We start from the raw sequence: 20,146 nt of genomic DNA on the forward strand, positions 1-20,146 counted from the left end.
TGGAGGTCAATAAGTTAGTTTTTGCGTTTCGGCAAGCCTTGTTATACCAAACTGGACCTTTGACACTTCCGTTGGCCCTTTTTGGTAAGCAGGTTAGGATTACAGATACTGATTTAGAGAGATCTTTGTGATACTGCCCTAATTGTTTATGGGCACTCTGAGTTGTACCATGGGCCATGAGTGCCTATATCTTTCAAATATGGGAATAACCCTCGCGTAAAGCATGGGTAACTTCTCTGGGCTGGAAACTAATCTCTCCCATTTTACTCTGCGTCTATTGTGTGTAAGGCCAAGACCCACCTCAGATGTCACCCTCTGTCTCACCTTGGGGTCAAGGCCGGGATGGTCATATTCCAGTTCCAACGCATTGTGGTCACTGTCTGCCCTAGATGTCACCCGAAAATCAATAATGCGTGACCACAAAGCTAGTGGAACGAGAATATAGTCCAGTCTTGACTTCCTACCCACTCTATTATAGGTATGTCTAGCTGGTGTATCTGAGTTGGTCCTGCCATTACAGGCCCGAAGACCATGTTTCAGAACTAAGGAGGTAATTTGTGTGGCTAGAGATGTCCAGGCTCTTGGTACCGATGCTTGCACGGAAGGTATAGACCACTCCAGGTCCTCTTCCTGAGCCAAGTCCACCCATAGGCCCGGAAGGGGCTCAAAATGGCAGTTAAAATCTCCTCCGATTACGGTAGGAGTACCCTGGGGAATTTCATCTAGAGCGAGTGCCAACTCCTCTATCGTGCGTGAAACCTGTGAGATATTAGTTGGCCTAGAGTATACATTCACCAACAGGAGACTATTTGCGTTTGGCCACTCGAGCCGAACAGCAAGAATATCCTCCGATTTTTGTCGGTGAACGACAGCCCTACAACCCAGGTCATTAGCCACCCATATGGCCAAACCTCCCGAGGGGCGTCCTATACCTCCCCATTTTGCTTGCACATCGAATGTTGCAAAGCCTAGATGGGGGAGGTGTTCTCTTGCCCAAGTTTCTTGAAACAGGCAAATGTCTTGGGCCTGGATGTAGGCACACCAGTCCGGGCAATTTACTTTATTTCCCAAGCCTGCCACGTTCCAAGATAAAATCTTAAGGGGGGGGCAGTTACTTTTCTCCATTGCTAAATTTAAGGGTGCATCCTCACCCGGGGCATGCCCTGTAGATGGAATATTATCTGAACTAGCCACTTGAGGTGGAATTTCCTCTTGTAAGCTAGGCAAGGGTAGAAAGGTCCCCACAACTTTCTCCATGTCTAGACGATCCCAATTGGCTTTAGCCTTCACTGCTGAAACTACTTTCCGAGCTTGAATTTCCTTGATCTTATTGGGCACTATAACCTCCTCACCCACTATCATGTTATGTCAATCCACTATGTCAAGGCTCCTAAATCTATTGTAGGTGGGTACACAATCAAGTCTTACTTGTCTGAGGTGAGGGTTAATACTTGAGACCATTGGAGCCCGGGTGCCTCCCCTCCTGGTTACTAATTCCCATTGCTCTTCTTCCTGTACTCGATTAACAAGTGGATAAAAGAAGGATAGGGGGAGTGGGTGTATTGATGTCCGCCGAGCCTGATGTGTCCAGCTACATATATGAGAGACAGTGAGGGGGTCTCTAAAGTTAATCAGGACGCAGTCGCCTTGGATTGACTTTCTGGTGTTTCCTATCCATGGGACTCGCCTCACCATAAGCACCTCACTATGTATTCCTGCCGGGAGAGGCCTATGGGCGGAGAGCCAATGAATTACCTTATTCTTCAGGGCCCCCTGAGATTCACGAGTAGAGGGGTTTAATTCAGGGATACCAGTTAAGATGACTGTGTAAGGTGTGGCCTCCGGTGGCAAATCGATGGATCTATAATTTACATCTTTATCATAGGCGCCCATTAAATGTTCAGCTGTCTTTACTTGCTGGCCTGTGCCTTGTGCATACTTTGGCAGGTTAGAATTTGAAGACTCTAGGATAACAGGCAGTGGCTGTTGCGAATGTGTGGCCTTTAATGTCCTGCACCCTTCCTCAGTTGGGGGCACAAATGGGGGGATCCCGGCAGTGTCCGGCGGGCTACCACCTTGGGGCTGAATAATTGTGTTTGGTCCCTCTACTAATTGGGTGATGCCCTTCTGGAGGTGCGCTAAGCATGCTTCTATCTTTATTAAACATTTTTCAAGGGGATTGAGTATATCCCTTAGGAGAGCACCAATGTTCAGCAGGGTAAGGCCCTCCTCCCTCAATGCGACATTTGGGCTGGGATTTTTCTGGGTCGGGACACTAGAAGATAATAACCCTTGTTCTTGGGATTTACTCTGGCCCGTTTTGGTCGTACCCTCTCGGTTATTCTCGCAGGTGGGGTTATGTTTAGGATGCTTGGGCTTTCGCCCTCCTATTATTTGAGCTCTTCTTTTACTTTTCGGAATGGCTCCTTCCCGCACATGTTGAGGTGTTTGGTTGGAGTGGGAAACCCTAGATGTGGATTGCTCTCTATTTGGTGTGCTAGGTTTAACGTTAGTGGCAGGTGTAGGTAAAGTGAGTAGCGGGTGGGGTAGTGTGCTAAACTCTGTAGAAGCAGAGATGTCACAGTCAGTTAATGAGACACCAGAATTGCTAAGTACAGAAAGATCCGTAGTTACATTGGGTATTACATTTGGTCCCTCCCCTGCTACCAATGTGCGATTAGGCAAAGAGTCTGGAGTGGTGGCATGTCGAAGTGGGCCCAGGGATGACCTTCTGACCCATTCTATTTCTTGCGATATGCGCCTTTCAAGTGTAGAGATTTCATCTATGAGAAGAGACCCCGCCTTGGCAAAGTACGTATCCAAAGTACCTTTGGGGGCCCCCGAGGCCGATGATGTTTTACTCCTCGTTTCTCTGGCAGACATCTTCACCAGCGCGATTTCTCAATTCGTGGCGCAATCCAGAGCCAGGGATAATGGCCCTGGCCCTTCCTCGACCGTTCTCGAACTGCCTCAAACGGCCCGCTCTTTGCCCGGTCTTCGCCCCGAGCTGCGACCCGCGGGCGATCCGCTAGCGCGTATGGGCAGGGCCTTGCTATTATTGGAAAGTAAAAGGGGAGGCGGGGTCGGGAAGAGGAGCCAGGTGCAGCAGGTGAGTTGTGCGCAGAGCACCCTGGACCTCGCAGTCCCGATAGTAGAAATGTCCGGTTAAAGGCGTCGTCCCCCGTAGATCAGCGTGGTGTCCCCAGCAGCCTGGTTCGTGACCTGGATAAGACCTGAATGAGAGCCCAGCCGTTTGTGAAGAGAGTCAAGCCTACGAGCGGCACCCGCGAAGCGGGGGCCGCGAGGCGTAATGTAGTCTGTGGAGACGGGGTCGGGAAGAGGAGCCAGGTGCAGCAGGTGAATTGTGCGCAGAGCACCCTGGACCTCGCAGTCCCGATTGTAGAAATGTCCGGTTAAAGGCGTCGTCCCCCGTAGATCAGCGTGGCGTCCCCAGCAGCCTGGTTCGTGACCTGGATAAGACCTGCAGACACGACCCTCCTGTCCGTCCGTCTGTCTGTCAGCGCGAGCAACTGGAATGAACGGAGCCGGGAGACTGTAGGTAAAGCTATGAAAGCCTCATGTGCCCTGTACTGAAACTATTTCTAAATTTGTTTTTTAGGGGAAGCACAGTGATCCACATTTGTAACAGGAACTATGACCATGTGGTCTTCTTTTACCTAGATCCAAGTCTCCAGTTTTTAGGTTTAACTTGGTGGGCTATGTGAGGGCGCCACCCAACTTGGCCCCGGTAGAGCCTACTATGGTGTCTGTAAAGTCTCTGTGTGTTCTGGGGTCTGGTACCAACACATTTATACAGTAATGTCAAATAAGAAGGAGAGAAAAGAAATGCAATAAAAAGAGAAAAAACAAACCCAACCCCGCCGCCATCCTCCCTCCCTCGAACTGGTGTGCTTGAGGTCTAGCAGATCTAATCGCTATGTGCGACGTGGGCTATGGCGCAGTTCAGTCTGACTGAGGTGGTATGTCAGGGCTCGTAAGGCAGAGGAGACGAAGGTACCTTGGGCATGTAATCTCGTTCATTTTAGATGACAGCAAAGAGACTATTGGCTGCCAGATTTCATTAAAACTTGTCATGGAGTTGGTGAGAGAGGCCTGTATCCGTTCCATTCCCAGAATGTAACATAACCTTTGCAGCCATCCTAAGTATGTCGGCTTCACCTGTGTCCCCCAATGCGATAAGATGTTTTGGAGTGCTGCCCCCAATACCAGCCCTATTTGTTTTCTTCTCCTAGATCTTAACGGGTATGTCAAAGGGTTGGGCAGACCGGGCACTACATAACCCAGGAACCTTTGAATTTGTGTCTCAAATTGGCGATAAGTCTCCAGTTTTTAATCTACATTTTGGCGGCTATGCCTACCATAAAACAGTCCTCATGCCAATATTATTCAAGATTTCATAAATTATATTTTAGCAAGGCCTCCTTTTTTATTTCTTTAAAAAGGCATTTTAGATTTACAGGCAATGTGGGACTGTGAAGCTCCGTAGAGCCTTAAAGTGGTATTGTAAGTGTTAAAATGTGAGTTTTAATAGGATTTTTTTTCTTAAAATGAAAAGTGGGTTCCGGAGTCCTGTGAATGGATGGAAATAATTCTTTGGTTTATAAATTCAAATAAGATATTAATGTTGGTGAACTAGAATTACATGTAAGTAAGAGAAATAGATACCGCTGATCTTGGACAATTATTAAAGCTGTTAATGTTATACGGAATAGCGGAGGAAATGCAACACATGTGTCTGCGCAGCAGTCAGCAGTTTTGTGTAGTAGGATTAATTCATTATCTAATATTGCCAGACTTTAACATAAAATTGAAAGATAATGTTGGTTTGCATTAAAATGCAAAGGAAATCTTTGTTTGAAGTTGAAATAATGTAGGTGAGGTATGGTTATTTTGTCACCAAAGTAAAGTAATTCAAAATCTGGGTCTGATTTGTCCCTGTTGTACAGAATGTAGATTGCATCCATCTTTCCTGGGAGACGCCGTCTTCCCCCAGCGGAAACATCCTTGAATATTCTGCCTATCTTGCTATCCGTACAACCCACCTACTTGAGAATCCACTTCAGCTTGTGTTCATGAAAATTTACTGTGGACTCAAGACCTCCTGCACTGTAACAACAGCACAGCTTGCAAATGCTCATGTTGATTGTTCCTCCAAGCCTGCAATTGTCTTCCGTATTTCTGCAAAGAATGAGAAAGGCTATGGACCTGCCACCCAAGTTCGATGGCTTCAAGGTGAGCAACTTACAGAATGTCATTACTTTAGCAGTCACATTCTCATTAGGCATAGTGTTTCAATAAATGCAGAAGCATCCATCCAGTATTTCCTGTACAACTCACACTTCATAAAATATAATCGCTGACATTCCGGGTTCCCCAAGGCCCGTATATGAGCCCCATTGGGAAGTCTCGTCCCAGGTCATCAAGACTGATATCTTGGCCTGGCATGTCAGAGAACATGAGACTTGGTGTAAACCTCCTCATTCTTGTGTGTCTGCTGGCTTCCATCCCAGTCCCTCTTTTTGTTCTTTCTGTTGGCCATTAATATTTTTCGGAGTTGAGCGCTCAATTTCAGTTTTCAGTCTACTTTTTTTCAGTGGCCAAGGATTCTATAGAACTTCATCTTCCTCGAACTCCTGAAAATTTTAGTGCACTGGCTTTACAGAATGCAAGAGCTTCTCAAAGCTGTTTTTTTTAGTCAGCAGATCATCTCATGTCCTGAGCCCTTGCCATTAACATGTACGAGCTTTCTGATTTCTAGATATATTCTGAAAATGTAACATTTTGATGGGCAGTTTCATTTGGCATTTTTTGGACAACATTTTATGCAAACAAGTTAAAAAAAACTCTGTGCTGTATATGACTATGGTGTTATTAGTGTCATCAGTGATGTCATCAGTGATGTCATGTAACATGTCGTGAGTTATGTCATATGTCAGGTCATAAGCAGTGCATGGCGGTGCACGAGTTATAGTTCGCTTAGTAAACCTTTGCTTTGTTGAGTGAATTTCTAATTTTTTTTCTTTGACCTAAGGTAATATCCAATTACCATACCTAAGTATAACATCACTATAACGTTTGTTTTAAAATATATATATGTATCAACCAAAATGTTATTATCTTAAAATTGGGGCACTGTTACATGACTAAGAAGATGGTTAGGCTGAGTAAACAGATTTGGAAAGGGGATGATGTACTTATGCCGGCACCTCTCACAAACTAATTTTTGCCCCTTTCTAAATACTTTAGGCCACAAATTACTAAACCCACACGTCCCCTCATATTGTAACTCTCTGGCTTAATGTCTGCTTAGGCATCTCGGTATTCATTTACTTCAGCCTACTGTTCTAAATTCAACAGCTCCTATTTAGTTAAAATGCCATTCAGGTGTGCTTTACAACATTAACGCGCAGCACTATAGTTGTTCATTAGAACTCTGTGGTGACACTGCAGTTGATTACTAAGGAGTTAAGTGACTGCTGCTAATGTTGGTAGTACATGCTTGATTCTGCATTTTGTAATGTTTTACTGTAATGCAGATACTTGCGAACTCATAGAAAATGTGACCTCATTTTAGTTTTCCGGAGCACAAACGATAATTTCTATTGATAAAGAAAACCCCATCATTTTGTTCATATCTAATGGAAATATTTTGTTTTACAGCTTTGATTTCATTGAGATAGCTTTAGGTTTGCCACAGTTTTGTCATAAATACAGAGTGCTAAAGCTTTAGTTGTTCATTATAACTTTGTGGGAACCTGCAGTAAAACACTGGGGAAACAACTGACAGGCTTCTGCTGCTCTTTTGGAAGTACTTGTTTAACTCAAAATATCAGACTTTTTCTCACATATCTGTTGATACACTATACCCCCATAAATTGTATCTTCAGAAGTTGCATTGATCGGGGACTGTGATAACCTTGAATCACAAGGCAATGTGTCATAGTGACAAGGTTCAAAGCAGCATTTCTAAATACAGTTAATAAAGAAAGGAATGACTCAGAAAATGAGTTCTAGAGCGGAATTTAGACAAACCATGAAGGTTTATTATACAGTGTAAAGGGTACAACGCAAAACTAATAAAATGCAGATGCAGCAAATATCATTTACATCATTCATCTACATGAAGGATCTCAGAAATTCTGAATAATAGGCAAAATTAAAAACAGACTAATCCTCAAATCTGCAGCAAAATCACTAGGGACAGCATCCCTAGTAGAGACCAAAAAGATCTGGTTCACCCCAAATTCAAGAGTTTATATAGTCATTTTCTCCATAGGAAAGCATTGAAATTGCAGAATCATCACAATGTGAGCAAAGAATAACATTTTCAGCAAATCATATAATGGAACTATGAATCATCATATAACCCTATCACTATAGCGCTAACCGACTATATGAATATTGATTCAACCCCTCTAACCTGATGTCGTCCGGAGGTGTCAGAACAAAGTTACATAAACAGTTAACCATTGTGAATAAATGCAGTACCATATGCGGGCATAAATGTCCTTGAAAATACGTTTCTAAAATTCTAGTAGACTCATCAAAAACGGTGTAATTCAGAAATAATCAAATCCATATCTTGCTGCATGTAGTGTCAGACAGAAATACAAATCGAGAATAAACATAATGATGTGACATTCCTTTTGGACATGATGGTGTTCAGGCCTAACTGAGGCCTAGGTAGCCAAAACCAGGAAAACACACTTTAATAGGTAAAAAAACAGAACAACAATGGCAGACACCAACAACCGCACCTCATACACAGTTACGTTCTGTCAAAACCTGGTGAGCTTAATTTCCAGTACTAGCCATTGCATGACACCACTGCCAAGCAGAAACTAATTTGAAACAATGAAGTGGAATGGTGCACCCAGAAAAATATAAGTCCACAAATCTTAGGCTTTGTAAAAAAAATTCTCATTTTATTTAATTACCATGTATTGCATAAAATCCATCAAAAGAACATCCAGCCAACGTGTAAAACATTTGAACTTCATCAGGACTGAGAAATTCTGCACAGTCACATGCTGTCTGACTTGCATGGTTAACTGTTCCTCTTCTTTCTCATTCATGTCAAGATCCTAATGTTGATTAACAATGCAGTTCGGGCTTTTATCTGTTTGCCCCGTACACACCATTTCCCCACTCAACAATTCCAGTTGCGTACTGACAGCATGCAACAAGAATTGCTGATTTATCTGTTTGCCCCGTACACACCATTTCCTCCCTCAGCAATTCCTGGCAGCGCACCCACTTCTCTAATAGCACCAATTTGGCCACAGGGGATGAGGGCCCTGAGGCCCATTTGGGCCGGGGGAGAGGGGGCCACCAGACGCCCGCCCCTAATGTTAATGTATTTGGCCATGGTATGGGGTCCCTGGGGCCTCTTAAGGCTCGGGGAGGGGACCTCATGCCCCCTCGCCTAACAGGAGCCAATAGTGTCATGGGGAGGGGCCCTTGCACACATCCTCCCCTTTAAAAAAAATTAATGTTCTCTTGGGACAAAAGTGGTTTGGGGAGGTGGGCTGAGGATGACACAGACAGCAAGTTTTATGGGCTATGCCATAATTCTGGAAGAATTTCTCCATGTCATTGGACATAAACTATACTCTGTTGTCTAACAATAACACTTTTGGTGGTCCATCATTAACCACTAACCTTTCTAAAAACGGTGCCACTGTTTGCGTGTTGGGTTCATCTACAATCCCCACTTCAGTTCACTTAGAATAATAGTCTATGACCACCAAAGCAAACTTGCATCTTCTTAGTGCCATGAAGGGTCCCAAGAAGACAAATGCTATTGTTTCCTCTGGCCATTGCATAATCTTCATTTCAACATCACTGTCCATGCCTGGCAACCAAAATGACTCTTTGCCTCCTTTAACAATTGGTCATCCCCAGATGCCCTCATACGCCAAGTGCAACAACTTGTTCCTTAACACACTATGCTTTATATTCCCATTTCCTTGATTTACTCATTTTTAATTATTCCACTATTACAATACTCTGAAACTCTGGTTGTGAGACATTCAAATTCTTCTATCGTATCTTCGTCAATGCCTGTCTCCTACTCCGTTGACTGGCTTGACATAAAATCTGCCTTTTATATGTGCTTCTTTGTACATAATCATCATTGAAGTAGCAGCAGCCCTTCGTGATTGAAGATTAGCCCCACTTAAGATGAACTGTGGTTTGGCATCAGTTCTTAACGTAAACCTTCGGCTCTAAACACAGTTGCTAAATATATTCACTCCCCAAACACAAGCCAATAGTTTGTTTTCTACCTCTAAATTTGACCTTTCCATGTCTCTTAGTACTCACGACTCACATACCACTGTGGATTCTCCTTCATTTCCGTTGCATTGCTCCTATTTCCTTGTCACTTGTATCAATTGTAATACAATTTTTGTTATGTAGATCAAACCTCAAAATTGGAGCAACACTCAATTCTTTTCTGATACACTCAAAAGCTGGATCTTGTTCCTTGACAAACTAAATACTTCTCTTTTCTTCATCAGCCTTGTAGGAAGTTCCATCTTGTTTGCAATGTCAGCTGCAGTGATATCTTTGCTTGATAGCAGTCTCTCTTGGATTTTCTCATCATAACACTTTACAACTAACTGACGAGAAATTCTCCTAATGGAGCAAACTCACAGAGAGACATTAAGCCTCTCAATGTGTCTGTGTAAGTATCCACAGGTTCCCTTGTTAACTGTTCTGTTGAAAAAAATGTAAATAATATGTGTTCTAGACTGTTTTGAGTTTTAGAATGATTTTCAAGACTTTTCACTGCTTCTTCATATCCATCCAAGACGCCACCATCCACTGGCACTATTTCTGGAAGATGTGCAAACAATCTTTGGCCTTCCATTCCGAAACAGTCCACTAAAATATACCTTTTTTTACTGGCTCTTAAACGATTGCCACATTAAGATCGTGCATCTGGGGGCGGTTCAACTGGGTCTTGAAGAAAAGGTGGCGGCGGTGTCATGGTATCCATTTGTATGCACACAGGATAATTAGAGAATGTATAAAAACATTTGAAATAAATACTACGGAACTGGCTCTGTTTTTTCAAGGCTGGAGGAAAAAAACCTTCAAAATGGAACATTTATTACTGCCATGGTTCTGGCATGCTGCTTCAAACTCTCATTTTGTTCAAGCAGTATTGTCTTTTTAGGTCTCGGCCTGACGTAAGCAGCGCATGCGCTGCGCTCGTCATACGAGTCTTTTTGGAATCGATACGATTACAGAAGCCTCTTCCAAGCACCACCTTAAGTTTTGATTCATGCGCGTCGTTTTGCGTCACAAATTATGCCAACGGCAGTGCAATGATTGCACTGAAGGCATGTCAATCCCTAATTGTTGCCACCCTGTCTCCTTTAATCCACGCCCTACAGGAATGGATCTCTTACCGGCGGCAGTACACACACTCCTTCATTAGGCGTTGTGCACTTTTTTCTTCACTTTGCGCTCCCAGATAAGGCGGCGGAGGCAGCTGCGAGGGAACCCAGGCTCCTCGCCGTCTTCTGTTCCCGAGGAGTTCCACTTTTCGCCGTCTTCTGTTCCCGAAGAGTTCCACTTTTCTCCGTCTTCTGTTCCCGAGGAGCTCCACTTTTAAACGACACCCGCTGCTGCTGTGCGCGCCCGAGAACACGGGGAACCCACCAACCACCCCCAGAAATGTAAACAGAGCAAAGATAGGCACGCTGATGTCTGCTTCTGTCGCCTGTGCCCCCACAACATAACAACAGGTCAGGGTGTGTAGCAAGCAGCGGGGGCAAAGCAGCAGGTCGCACTTACGGCTGTCAGAGGTGTGACATGGACGTGTGTAGGCTGCACTTACTCCTGTCTGTGAGGACCAGGCAAGCGCGCAGCAGCAGCCGCACTTACTGGCATCTGTAGGCTGCACTTACTCCTGTCTGAGGAGTGAGACGGTAGCGCACCAGCAGGCTGCACTTACTCCTGTGTGGGGAGGGAGACGGGCATGCACCTACTCCTCCTCTGAGGGGATGAGACATGCGTGCACTTGATTTACTCCTGCCTGCCGGATGAACAGGGCATGCGCAGGCTAGGGGTGTTTCCTGAACATCTTCGCCTCATTTGAATGAATGATTAACCACCAGAGGGAAGTTGTACTGAGTGCCGACGCTGTATCTGGTGGGCTCAAGGTCACCTACATATTGTGATATTTTAAAAACTATTTTTCCGTATGGGATAAACTGAAAAATGAAATCCTCATCCCTGGCGCATCCAGTGCCAATGCCGGATGCCTGCAAGATCGTCCCGCTATACAAACATACTCCACAAACTCTGAATGCCACGGACATGGAGTCATCCCCACTTCTGGGGTGGGCACAGTTGGCACGACGTGACATCCATCCATTTGATAATGTGAACATTCCACCGTTATGATGGATTTCCAAATTCCGCAACAGCAAATCTGAACGGAACACAATAAGAGGTAACACAACCAACCAAAAGGCTGCATGCAGCACAAGCAGGCACGAGATGCAGTTTAGTGAGTAGGCAAGCATGAATACAGGAGATCACGTTGTGTGATCTTGGGCCTTTAACGACTGTGAGCTCTTAGAATTTAACTAAATTCGTGGTTGCCACTTGTAAACTGGATATTTACAATATATAATGGGCACCTTCATCGCGACTGACATATTTGTGTCCCAGAATCCGGGCGTCAGGTAGTGTGTTTTTGAAACAGTAATGGGCTGTGTGTAAAATGGACAGCATTTCTAATGGGTGCGCCAATTTAAAGCCCTGCTGTGGGTACGTACTTCCAATAATGCACAGGGTCTAACACATGATCACACAAGCATTTACAATGCAATGGTCTCGGCAATATTATAGGTAGAGCTATTGGTATTGCTCATTATTTTTTTTATCATTTTTGTATCCCTCGACCAAAAAAGTGGGGGTGACCATGAAAGCAGATCCTACTTTCCTACACATCCCATCTGCAAAAACTTCCCAAATTGTGACAATCGATTTTCCATTCGAAACACCTGCGCAGTTTTCCTTGCAGACCTGCTTTAGCCAGAATTTGGTGTTATGTTATTGTATCCATTTTCCTCATTTGTTTACTAGCATACACATGCAATTTCCTGCAAAGTCATCTATGCCAATGGTCGAGTGCCGTCATTTCCTGTGAGATCATTGATATGCAAATGAGCTCTCACATCTAAGAACTTTGAAAACCCGAGGGCTTTGCCCCTTGCTTGGAAATCCATCAAGGAACTGAAGTATTTCATGAGCCGGGTCCAATGGCTGACTAGGAAATGTAATTAAAACCGCAGGGTAAGATGCACCATTGAACCCAAATTCCACAAACGTTGCAAAGAGAGAGACGCCGAACCGCTGGAGAAAGTCCGGTTTGCTCCTTTGCTTGCTGGCTCGGTGCATTTGAGGGGTAAATAAATCTATTTGCATTTTACAACTTTCGAAGGCACCGCATGATTTGCTTTTAAAGTAAGAAGCTGGGCTGGAGGGGGTGACGTTGCGAGACAACAATCAGTTTGCGGTGACCTTGAACCGCCTTACGAAATCTGAAAGGAAACCGGGAGGGCTGGAAAAACCCACACGAAGGGGGGGGCGGGGGGGGCTGTGGGGCAGTGGTGGGACCCTGCCCCTTTTGGTGTTCCCCTTCTCCTGAGCTTTCACCCACTTTCGATTTTCCCGAGTTTCGTTTTCTTCCTCTCGTGGCGGATTCCCGCCCCGGTCCCGCTCCACTTTGAGTTTCGTTTCTTCTTCTTTACTCGTCACTGTTGTCACTGGGGTGAGGGTGTGCTGTGGGGGGGGGTAGGGGGTCGGGACGGGAGCGTCGCACGGCGCAAAACTAAACATCACTTTTTATTAATTGTAAGATTTACTCCCGAGACTGCTCACGCGCCAGAGTAGTGTGTGAGACAGTGAGTGAAAACGAGTGAGACCCCATTCAAGTGGTGTCGGCTCAGCAGCCTGTGATTCTGGGCAAATGTCGCCATCTCCCCGTGCCTGAAACACATGAATGCGTCCTCGTGCAGTGCAACTGCAGCTCATGTAAAGCGCCCTTCGGGTCGAGTTTGCACTTTAGAAAAATGCAACAACAAACAAGCACACCACCGCCTTTCTCCAAGGCGAAGCAGAAATGCCTCGGAGAAACGCAGCGGCGGTTTCAGATTCGGGGGCGTGTTTCTTTTTCTCTCCTCTTGCCATTGGCAGGAGGAGAGAAAAACACGCCTAAAAAAGGGCGTGTCTAAAAAGTGGAAAGAAGAGCACGGAACACGCCCCCGAATCTGAAAAAGACGGAGCCTATTTGGAGGGATGGCTCTCTCCTCCAATGGCTTGCCTCCGTTTAGGAAGCCAGCCAATGGAGGAGAGGCAAAAAGAGAGGCGGGATAAATAGCCACTCTAAGAAACATAAGATCTCCGGACTTCCGGTTCTGCCTTCGGCAGACCGGACGGTCCCTCGACCTAAAAAAGGAAAGAAATTATAGTGAAGGAGACACAAGAAGCTCTTCTCACGTCACCACCAGCACTGCCGTGGTGCCCAAAGCAGAGAAGATGGAGGCGTAAGCCGCGGGCAGCTGCAAAAACATAAAAACACGCTACTATTGCGTGTCGTATCACAAGTTTTTTGTTTTTTATAAGTGAAAAATGCATTCTTTCATTTACTTGAAGTGCCAGCTAAGAAGTGTGGATTACATGAAATGGAGAGTCATGGTTGATCAATTAAATACACATTTGTCAATTTTAATCACTTAAAAAAGCTCCCCTTTGGAATGAGGTGTGAGGTATTTAATCCTTAAGAAAACATTTTACCGTCAGTTTCCAAAAGTAAGGGCTGAAATCCTCCCCTTTCAAAACCTTATCTACTGCCTTGCACAGAGGCCTTTAATTCTAGTTTTTAGCTTGCCACAGCATGCGGCGAGAAGGGTGCTTGAAAGCATGGACTGGAGGCGCTGGACACGGGCCTGTACACCTTTCCCCCCCCGCCCCCCTGTGAGTGTATTTCTTCCGGGGTTGAGGAAGAGCTCCCATAGAGTGTTTTTCTAACGTGCGCCCAAGGGTTTCTTGCCACAGTATAACAGATATTTATTACACCACCATCACTAATTGCTAATGTGTGCCTACATTGGCTAAATTATACAATCATGCCATGATCTATCTCTCCCAAACCACCATTAGAGTGCCTGAAAGAGTCCAGTTTGAAAACAAACTTGGTGCTGTTTAAGCACTTCCAAATCCCCTGTGCAGCTGCAGGAATTTACCGAAGCCTCTCTGCAGTGAAAGGTCATTACGGGGTCCTTAAAGCAGTGGTTAACTTGTAAAAGACTACGTTCCGGTGCCCAAATGTTTACACTACACAATGTTGGGGATTACAAATGGCAAAGATCGCTCGTCTTGATTTTGCCTCATGGTTCTTCCATCCACCATCCAAAACTCCCTGTCCATTTATTTCGCTCTTTTTCCTTCCTGTTTTCTGACTTAGTCATTGATTTTCCAAATTTCTCTTCCTCCTCCTTTCCCCCTTTTGTGTTTTCTTTGCTCTTGCTCAGGGTCGAAGTTGGATGAGCAAAAACAAGTGCCGGTCCAGCAAAAACAAGCATTGAAAATGCAATAGGTCTCGGATTTGATTAAGTTAAAGCCATTTGCTTTGCTAATGGTATTGTATAGCAAAGCAAATGGCTTTACCTTAATAAAAGCCAAGACCTATTGCATTTTTAATGCTTGTTTTCAAGGCTGATGGAAAAAACACGCACTTCAAAATGGAACATGCAGTACGTACGGACCTGTTTCTGTCACTTTGCTCTTGGCTCTCCTTAAGGCACATGTCACCGCTGACGTGCAGCAGTCGCACCACAGGCAAGTAGCAGCAACCTCTCCTGCTCTCACTAATTTTAATTTCTCTTATGCCAATAACGTTTTAATGTTTAAAAGTTTTACCTCATAAGTTAGCTTGCACTCAGCACTTTGTGGGACTGCTTCTAGGGCTCGCCCTCTCTCCGTTCCACCACAGAGTTCTTCCGTTTGTGTGCAGTCTTCTACTTAAGGCATAGCGCGTGCCAAAGGCATGCCAGGCGCAAGCCTATTAGTGCCCAGCCATCACCAGGAACCAGAAACCTTGCCCCTTTCTCCTCAGAAGCTAGAAGTACATCCAAATTCTCGTATTCGGCGGAGGAACTTACATGTTTAAGAAACCAGGGCAAGGCTTTAATCCCTAATAAATGAAGTGGCAAGCAAAGTTCTCCTTTTATTCCCCAAGGTCCATTTACTTAATGGCAATGTTAATTTTAAAGCCTTACGCTGAACCAGGAAAGAGAATACTCTCCAGACCCACCTAGGGAGTCTCTTACCCCGGATTATGATGTACCTTTAGACCCCCTAATTACCCTCCCTCTAAGCCCTCACAGGCTTGAAGGGCTTTTTAGTCATTGTTAGATCACTGCCTAAGCATGCAATAGAAATCTGGTACTTGCTGACTTCTAAGTCACCTGATATAGGATTCTTTACAGAAACGTGGTTTAACCCAACCTCCACGCCTTCCATCGCTTTGGCACTCCCATTAGAATTACGGCTTACTAAGGACAGGGAAGGTAGAACGGGTTGAGGAATAGCCATTGTTTTTAAAGGCTACTGGAAAGTCTCCCTAATCGAAACCCTTTCTGAGGATTCGATAGAGCTAAGTGTTTTTAGAATACAATTATTTCCCAAGAACTGTTGGAAACGAGCCCTTGAATATCGTCCCACGGGACCCACATGTGACTTTAGTCTTAAATTGATGGAACGGATTGCCACTCATATCCTCTCATCAAAACATTTTATTTTACTGGGCAACTTCAATATACACAGTGAAGACCCCTCTAATATGGAGGCAGCCCAAAACCTCATTGATCTGGCTACGCTAGGCCTTAATCAGATTAGCATAGGCCCCACACACATGGTGAGCCACACACTGGTTTTGAACTTCACTAACTCTCCCTCTATATCTGTGGAACCCCTTTGCCCCTCCCTTTGATAGAGCACTCTTTGATTGGATTTCGGATCACTTCTACTCATGTATCCACACCCCCTATAATTCTACACACAGTCTTATGAGACAATGGTGTAAAATCACCCCGGACGCCTTCCCTAAGGAGTTTATTGCTCCTACTATAGGGGAGATGGGGGAAGTCAACATAAGGTTAGCAGACTATCATGAATCCTTAAAAATAGCTATAGACAACCTAGCCCCTATGAAACATCAACACATAGTCAAACATGGGCCACATGCCCCATGGAATACTCCTGACATGCGCAAGGAGAAAGCCAAATGTAAAAAACTAGAGAGATGCTGGTGTCAATCCCACAACCCCAATGACGGAGAAATCTATAAAGTAACCATAATGCTATATCATAGGAATATTAAAAACCACGTAAAGCACCCATTGCTTTATAACTTAGCCAAACGGGGAACTCTTTCTAAAGAGTTATATATAAAGTTCTTAAATCGTTTACTAATCCGATCGCATGCTCAACTGCTACCCCTCTCTTGCAAGCTCTATGTGATGCCATTGCAAACCACTTCGTAGAAAAAGTGAATCTGATCTACGATAAATTTCCTAGAGCAAGAGATCAATTGGGAGGAGAACCCTACTACATCCCCTCAAATGCTAACAGTACGGGTATCCTAGAGAGCTGTGTACCCCTTAGGGCTGACCCCGTCTGTCAAATGCTGAAGACTGCTAAATTCGGGTTTCCTTTAGATATAGTGCCAGCTAAGATCTCAGCTATTTTAGCTAATCAACTTGCCCCCTCCATCTGCTCTCTATTAAACCTTTCGATGAGCTCAGGAAGGTTTCCACTAGAATGGAAAGCCGCACAGGTTATTCCCATTTGTAAGAAGGTGAATCCCTCTGCCTCAGACCTGTCGAATTATCGTCCTATCTCACTTCTCCCCCTGATGAGCAAACTCTTGGAAGGACACATTTATAAACAACTTACAGAGCACATAGAATCCAACAGGAGCCTAGATTCTTTCCAATCTGGCTTCAGACCCATGTATAGCACTGAAACTGCTCTTCTAGCGGTAACTGATTATATCAAAAGCTCGCAGGATGCAAATCAGCTTGCTCTGCTAGTGCTGCTGGATTTATCGGCAGCCTTCGACACAGTGTCCCTTCGTATACTGCTTCAGAGACTAGAAGAGATAGGTATTCAGGGCCTAGCTCTACATTGGCTCTTGGATTTTCTAACTCATCGAAACCAGACCATCTCTCTAGGACTATTTAGATACCGCACTATAGAGCTCAACAAGGGAGTGCCTCAGGGCTCTTGTCTTAGCCCCACATTGTTTAACATCTGCGTGGCCCCCTTGTCAAAACCATTGGAGATTGTGGATTCACTCCTCTCTCAAATGCGAATGACACCCAACTTCTTATCTCCTTCAATAACCATATACATACTATAAAAGTATGTTTCTCTGAGGGTATAAAAGCCATCTCGGCTAGGATGATTGAGAACTTTCTCCAGCTGAATGATAGCAAGACGAAGATTATGCTTTTCGGTAAAGCCCAACTGCTATGGTCCCTGGATTGGTGGTAAAAAGAGTTGGGTGCAGCACCTGCCCCCAAGTTGCTGCTTAAAAATCTGGGTGTTCGCCTGGACCAGACTCTCTCTATGAAAGATCAGGTAGTGTCTACCACTGGCACCTGCTTTCATATGATGAGTCTGCTGTGCAGAGTCTTTCCACTACTCCCACTTTTGTTGCGGAAAACCCTAGTACCGGCACTAGTGATCGGCTGCCTGGACTATTGTAACACACTTTTAGCTTCCTCTAGTGAGTCTCTACTTAACAAACTCCACGTGGTCTAAAACACAGCGGCCTGTCTCATTCAGAATTTCCGGGCCAGAACTGTCTCTCTCCCCCTCTTGCGCTCACTCCACTGGCTTCCCATACGCAAGAGAATCACATTCAAGATCTGTTTCATAGTGCACAAATCACTGAATGGCAGAGGACCCAGTTATCTGACAGAGAAACTTATTCCGTACCAGCCGAGCAGATCTTGGCAATCCAGGGTTAAATCTCTTCTCACTATGCCCCGCATTAGAAAAACATGCTCCTGGAGTAAAGCTTTCTCTTATCTGGCCCCCCTATATTGGAATCAATCACCCTCCAACCTACCGAAGTGTACGGACCACCTTCACTTCAGAAAGCTTATCAAAACTAAGTTTGTCAGATATTAATGCTGCTTGCCTGTGGTTCATTGCGACACTGAGATACCCTCCCCGGGTGATTCATGCACTTTATAAATTATATTAACATAACATTTGTTCGAGCAGGTTTTGAAAGTTAAAGAGGCTGAAATGCAACTCCACAATCACTAAAAGAACAGTTACTGAATATAAATCCACATTCTTCATTGTGTTCTCCAGGAATAGATCAAGGGTTCCACCTCAACTACGTAAATGTCAGCTGCGGCTAGCCGCATGCAATTGTATTACTACAATACCCAGCAGGCCGCCCACTTTTTTTTTTTTTGGGATAAGTGAGCTCTGTGAACATGGGACTACACTTCCCAAGTATCTTGTGAGCACACTGCTTCTTGGCCATCAGACTTTCACCTAATTAGGGTGACCAACCGTCAGTAAATTTCACTCATGGTCCGTTATTTGGATTCACCTCCGTTGTCCGTGATGATCCCTTTTACGGACACCTTCTGTCTATAATTTTAGGGGTTGCAGCAAGCTGCTCTGTTCACCTGTGAGAAGCCTCAGAGTTCTGCAGAACTCCCTGTTGGGGTAGCCTCACATTCCTCCTCTGAGCAGCCCCACCCTGGCTTAGCACAGACTGCGATGGACCCATTGCCATTCTGTATGCAGGCTGATTGTCACTTACAGAATGACAATGGGCTGTTCTGGGCAGTTGCAGCATGTGATGGGCTCCTCAGTTTAGGGTAGGGCATTCTGTTTTTGTCCAGGGGATTGTTCCGCTGCAGCAGGGGCCAAGAGGGGTGGGGTGTTCATTTCGAAATAGCTTAGATAGACTGCAGAGTACTTTGGGGCAGATTTACAAGCCCCTTGCTCCACATTTGCGTCACTTTTCCCATGTTAAAAGTGAAGCAAAAGTGGCGCAATGGGCTTGTAAATCTGGCCCTTTGTATGCCAGAATGTTTTTAGGCGCTAATAAAAATGTCACTTTACCTGTTATAGATATCCGAATTTTGCCCAGTCCCAGTTTGACTCAAAGTAGCGCAGAGGGATAATGTGCCTCTTGTAACATGCAGATCATGGGTATCTCAGGGGTAACTTCTGTTGTCACATAATTCCTTTTGCTACCTGCCTTTGTTTATCCACAGTCTTTCATTATTCCAAGGTTGCTAAATAGGGTTCTTTTGGATAATAATAAATTCTTATTAGTAAAAGCAACCCCAACCAACATGTTATCTTTACAGCCTGAGTTTCTATATTTCTCCAGGCCACGCACTCTTAAGATATAATACCTACCAATATGGATGACATCTGACTCTTACACCTTGTAGCCCTCATTGTCCTAAGTAACATTTCCTAAAAATTGAATTACACGTTTATGAGTCATCATCATCATCATAGTCTTTATTCGAATTTAAAAGAATTCATACAAGACACAAACATGTACAAAACACAAAAGTATTGCTTATCACATACCCTATATAATACATAAAATCATCCAATAAATACCTAAAAGTTTCTATTAAAAGAGAATTAAACATGTCGACAGACTAAAGATGGAAACACATTTTAAAATGCAAAACAAAAGGAAAAATATAACATCAATTGGAACAAGAAAATTTACAGCCTACGTCCCAGGAACATAAGACCCTACGGAGGTACTCCCACAATTTCCCTAAGAGCCTTGTGCCTTAAGGACCAAGCCCAACCCAAGTATTTAGCTAGGGCAATTGAAACGACTGGAAGAGTGCTTGTGCATAAAAGTCTTAGAGCAACAGCAGAGCTCCTTGTGGCCAAAGTTTTGCACATAGGAGACAACCATGTTCGTCTAGGGATAGCGTATACAGGGCAAACAAACAAAAAATGGGCAATTGATTCCTCATGAAAGCCACAGACAGGGCAAGTTCCTACACTTGCACCAAACCACCCGCTAGTAAGG

The 20,146-nt window shown here is 44.5% G+C and overlaps 1 protein-coding gene across 1 annotated transcript in view; it reads left to right on the forward strand.

The window, feature by feature from the left end:
• HCFC2 (host cell factor C2) overlaps nt 1–20,146 on the forward strand; it is a 248,832-nt gene that overhangs the window by 204,844 nt on the left and 23,842 nt on the right. Inside the window, exon 12 of the mRNA XM_085653253.1 lies at nt 4,968–5,253. Within this exon, the coding sequence (XP_085509379.1) occupies nt 4,968–5,253 (286 nt within the window). The remainder of the gene's footprint in view (nt 1–4,967; nt 5,254–20,146) is intronic.

Source organism: Triturus cristatus, chromosome 4_1 (genome assembly GCF_964204655.1).
Source record: "Triturus cristatus chromosome 4_1, aTriCri1.1, whole genome shotgun sequence".
NCBI classification, from domain to species: domain Eukaryota; kingdom Metazoa; phylum Chordata; class Amphibia; order Caudata; family Salamandridae; genus Triturus; species Triturus cristatus.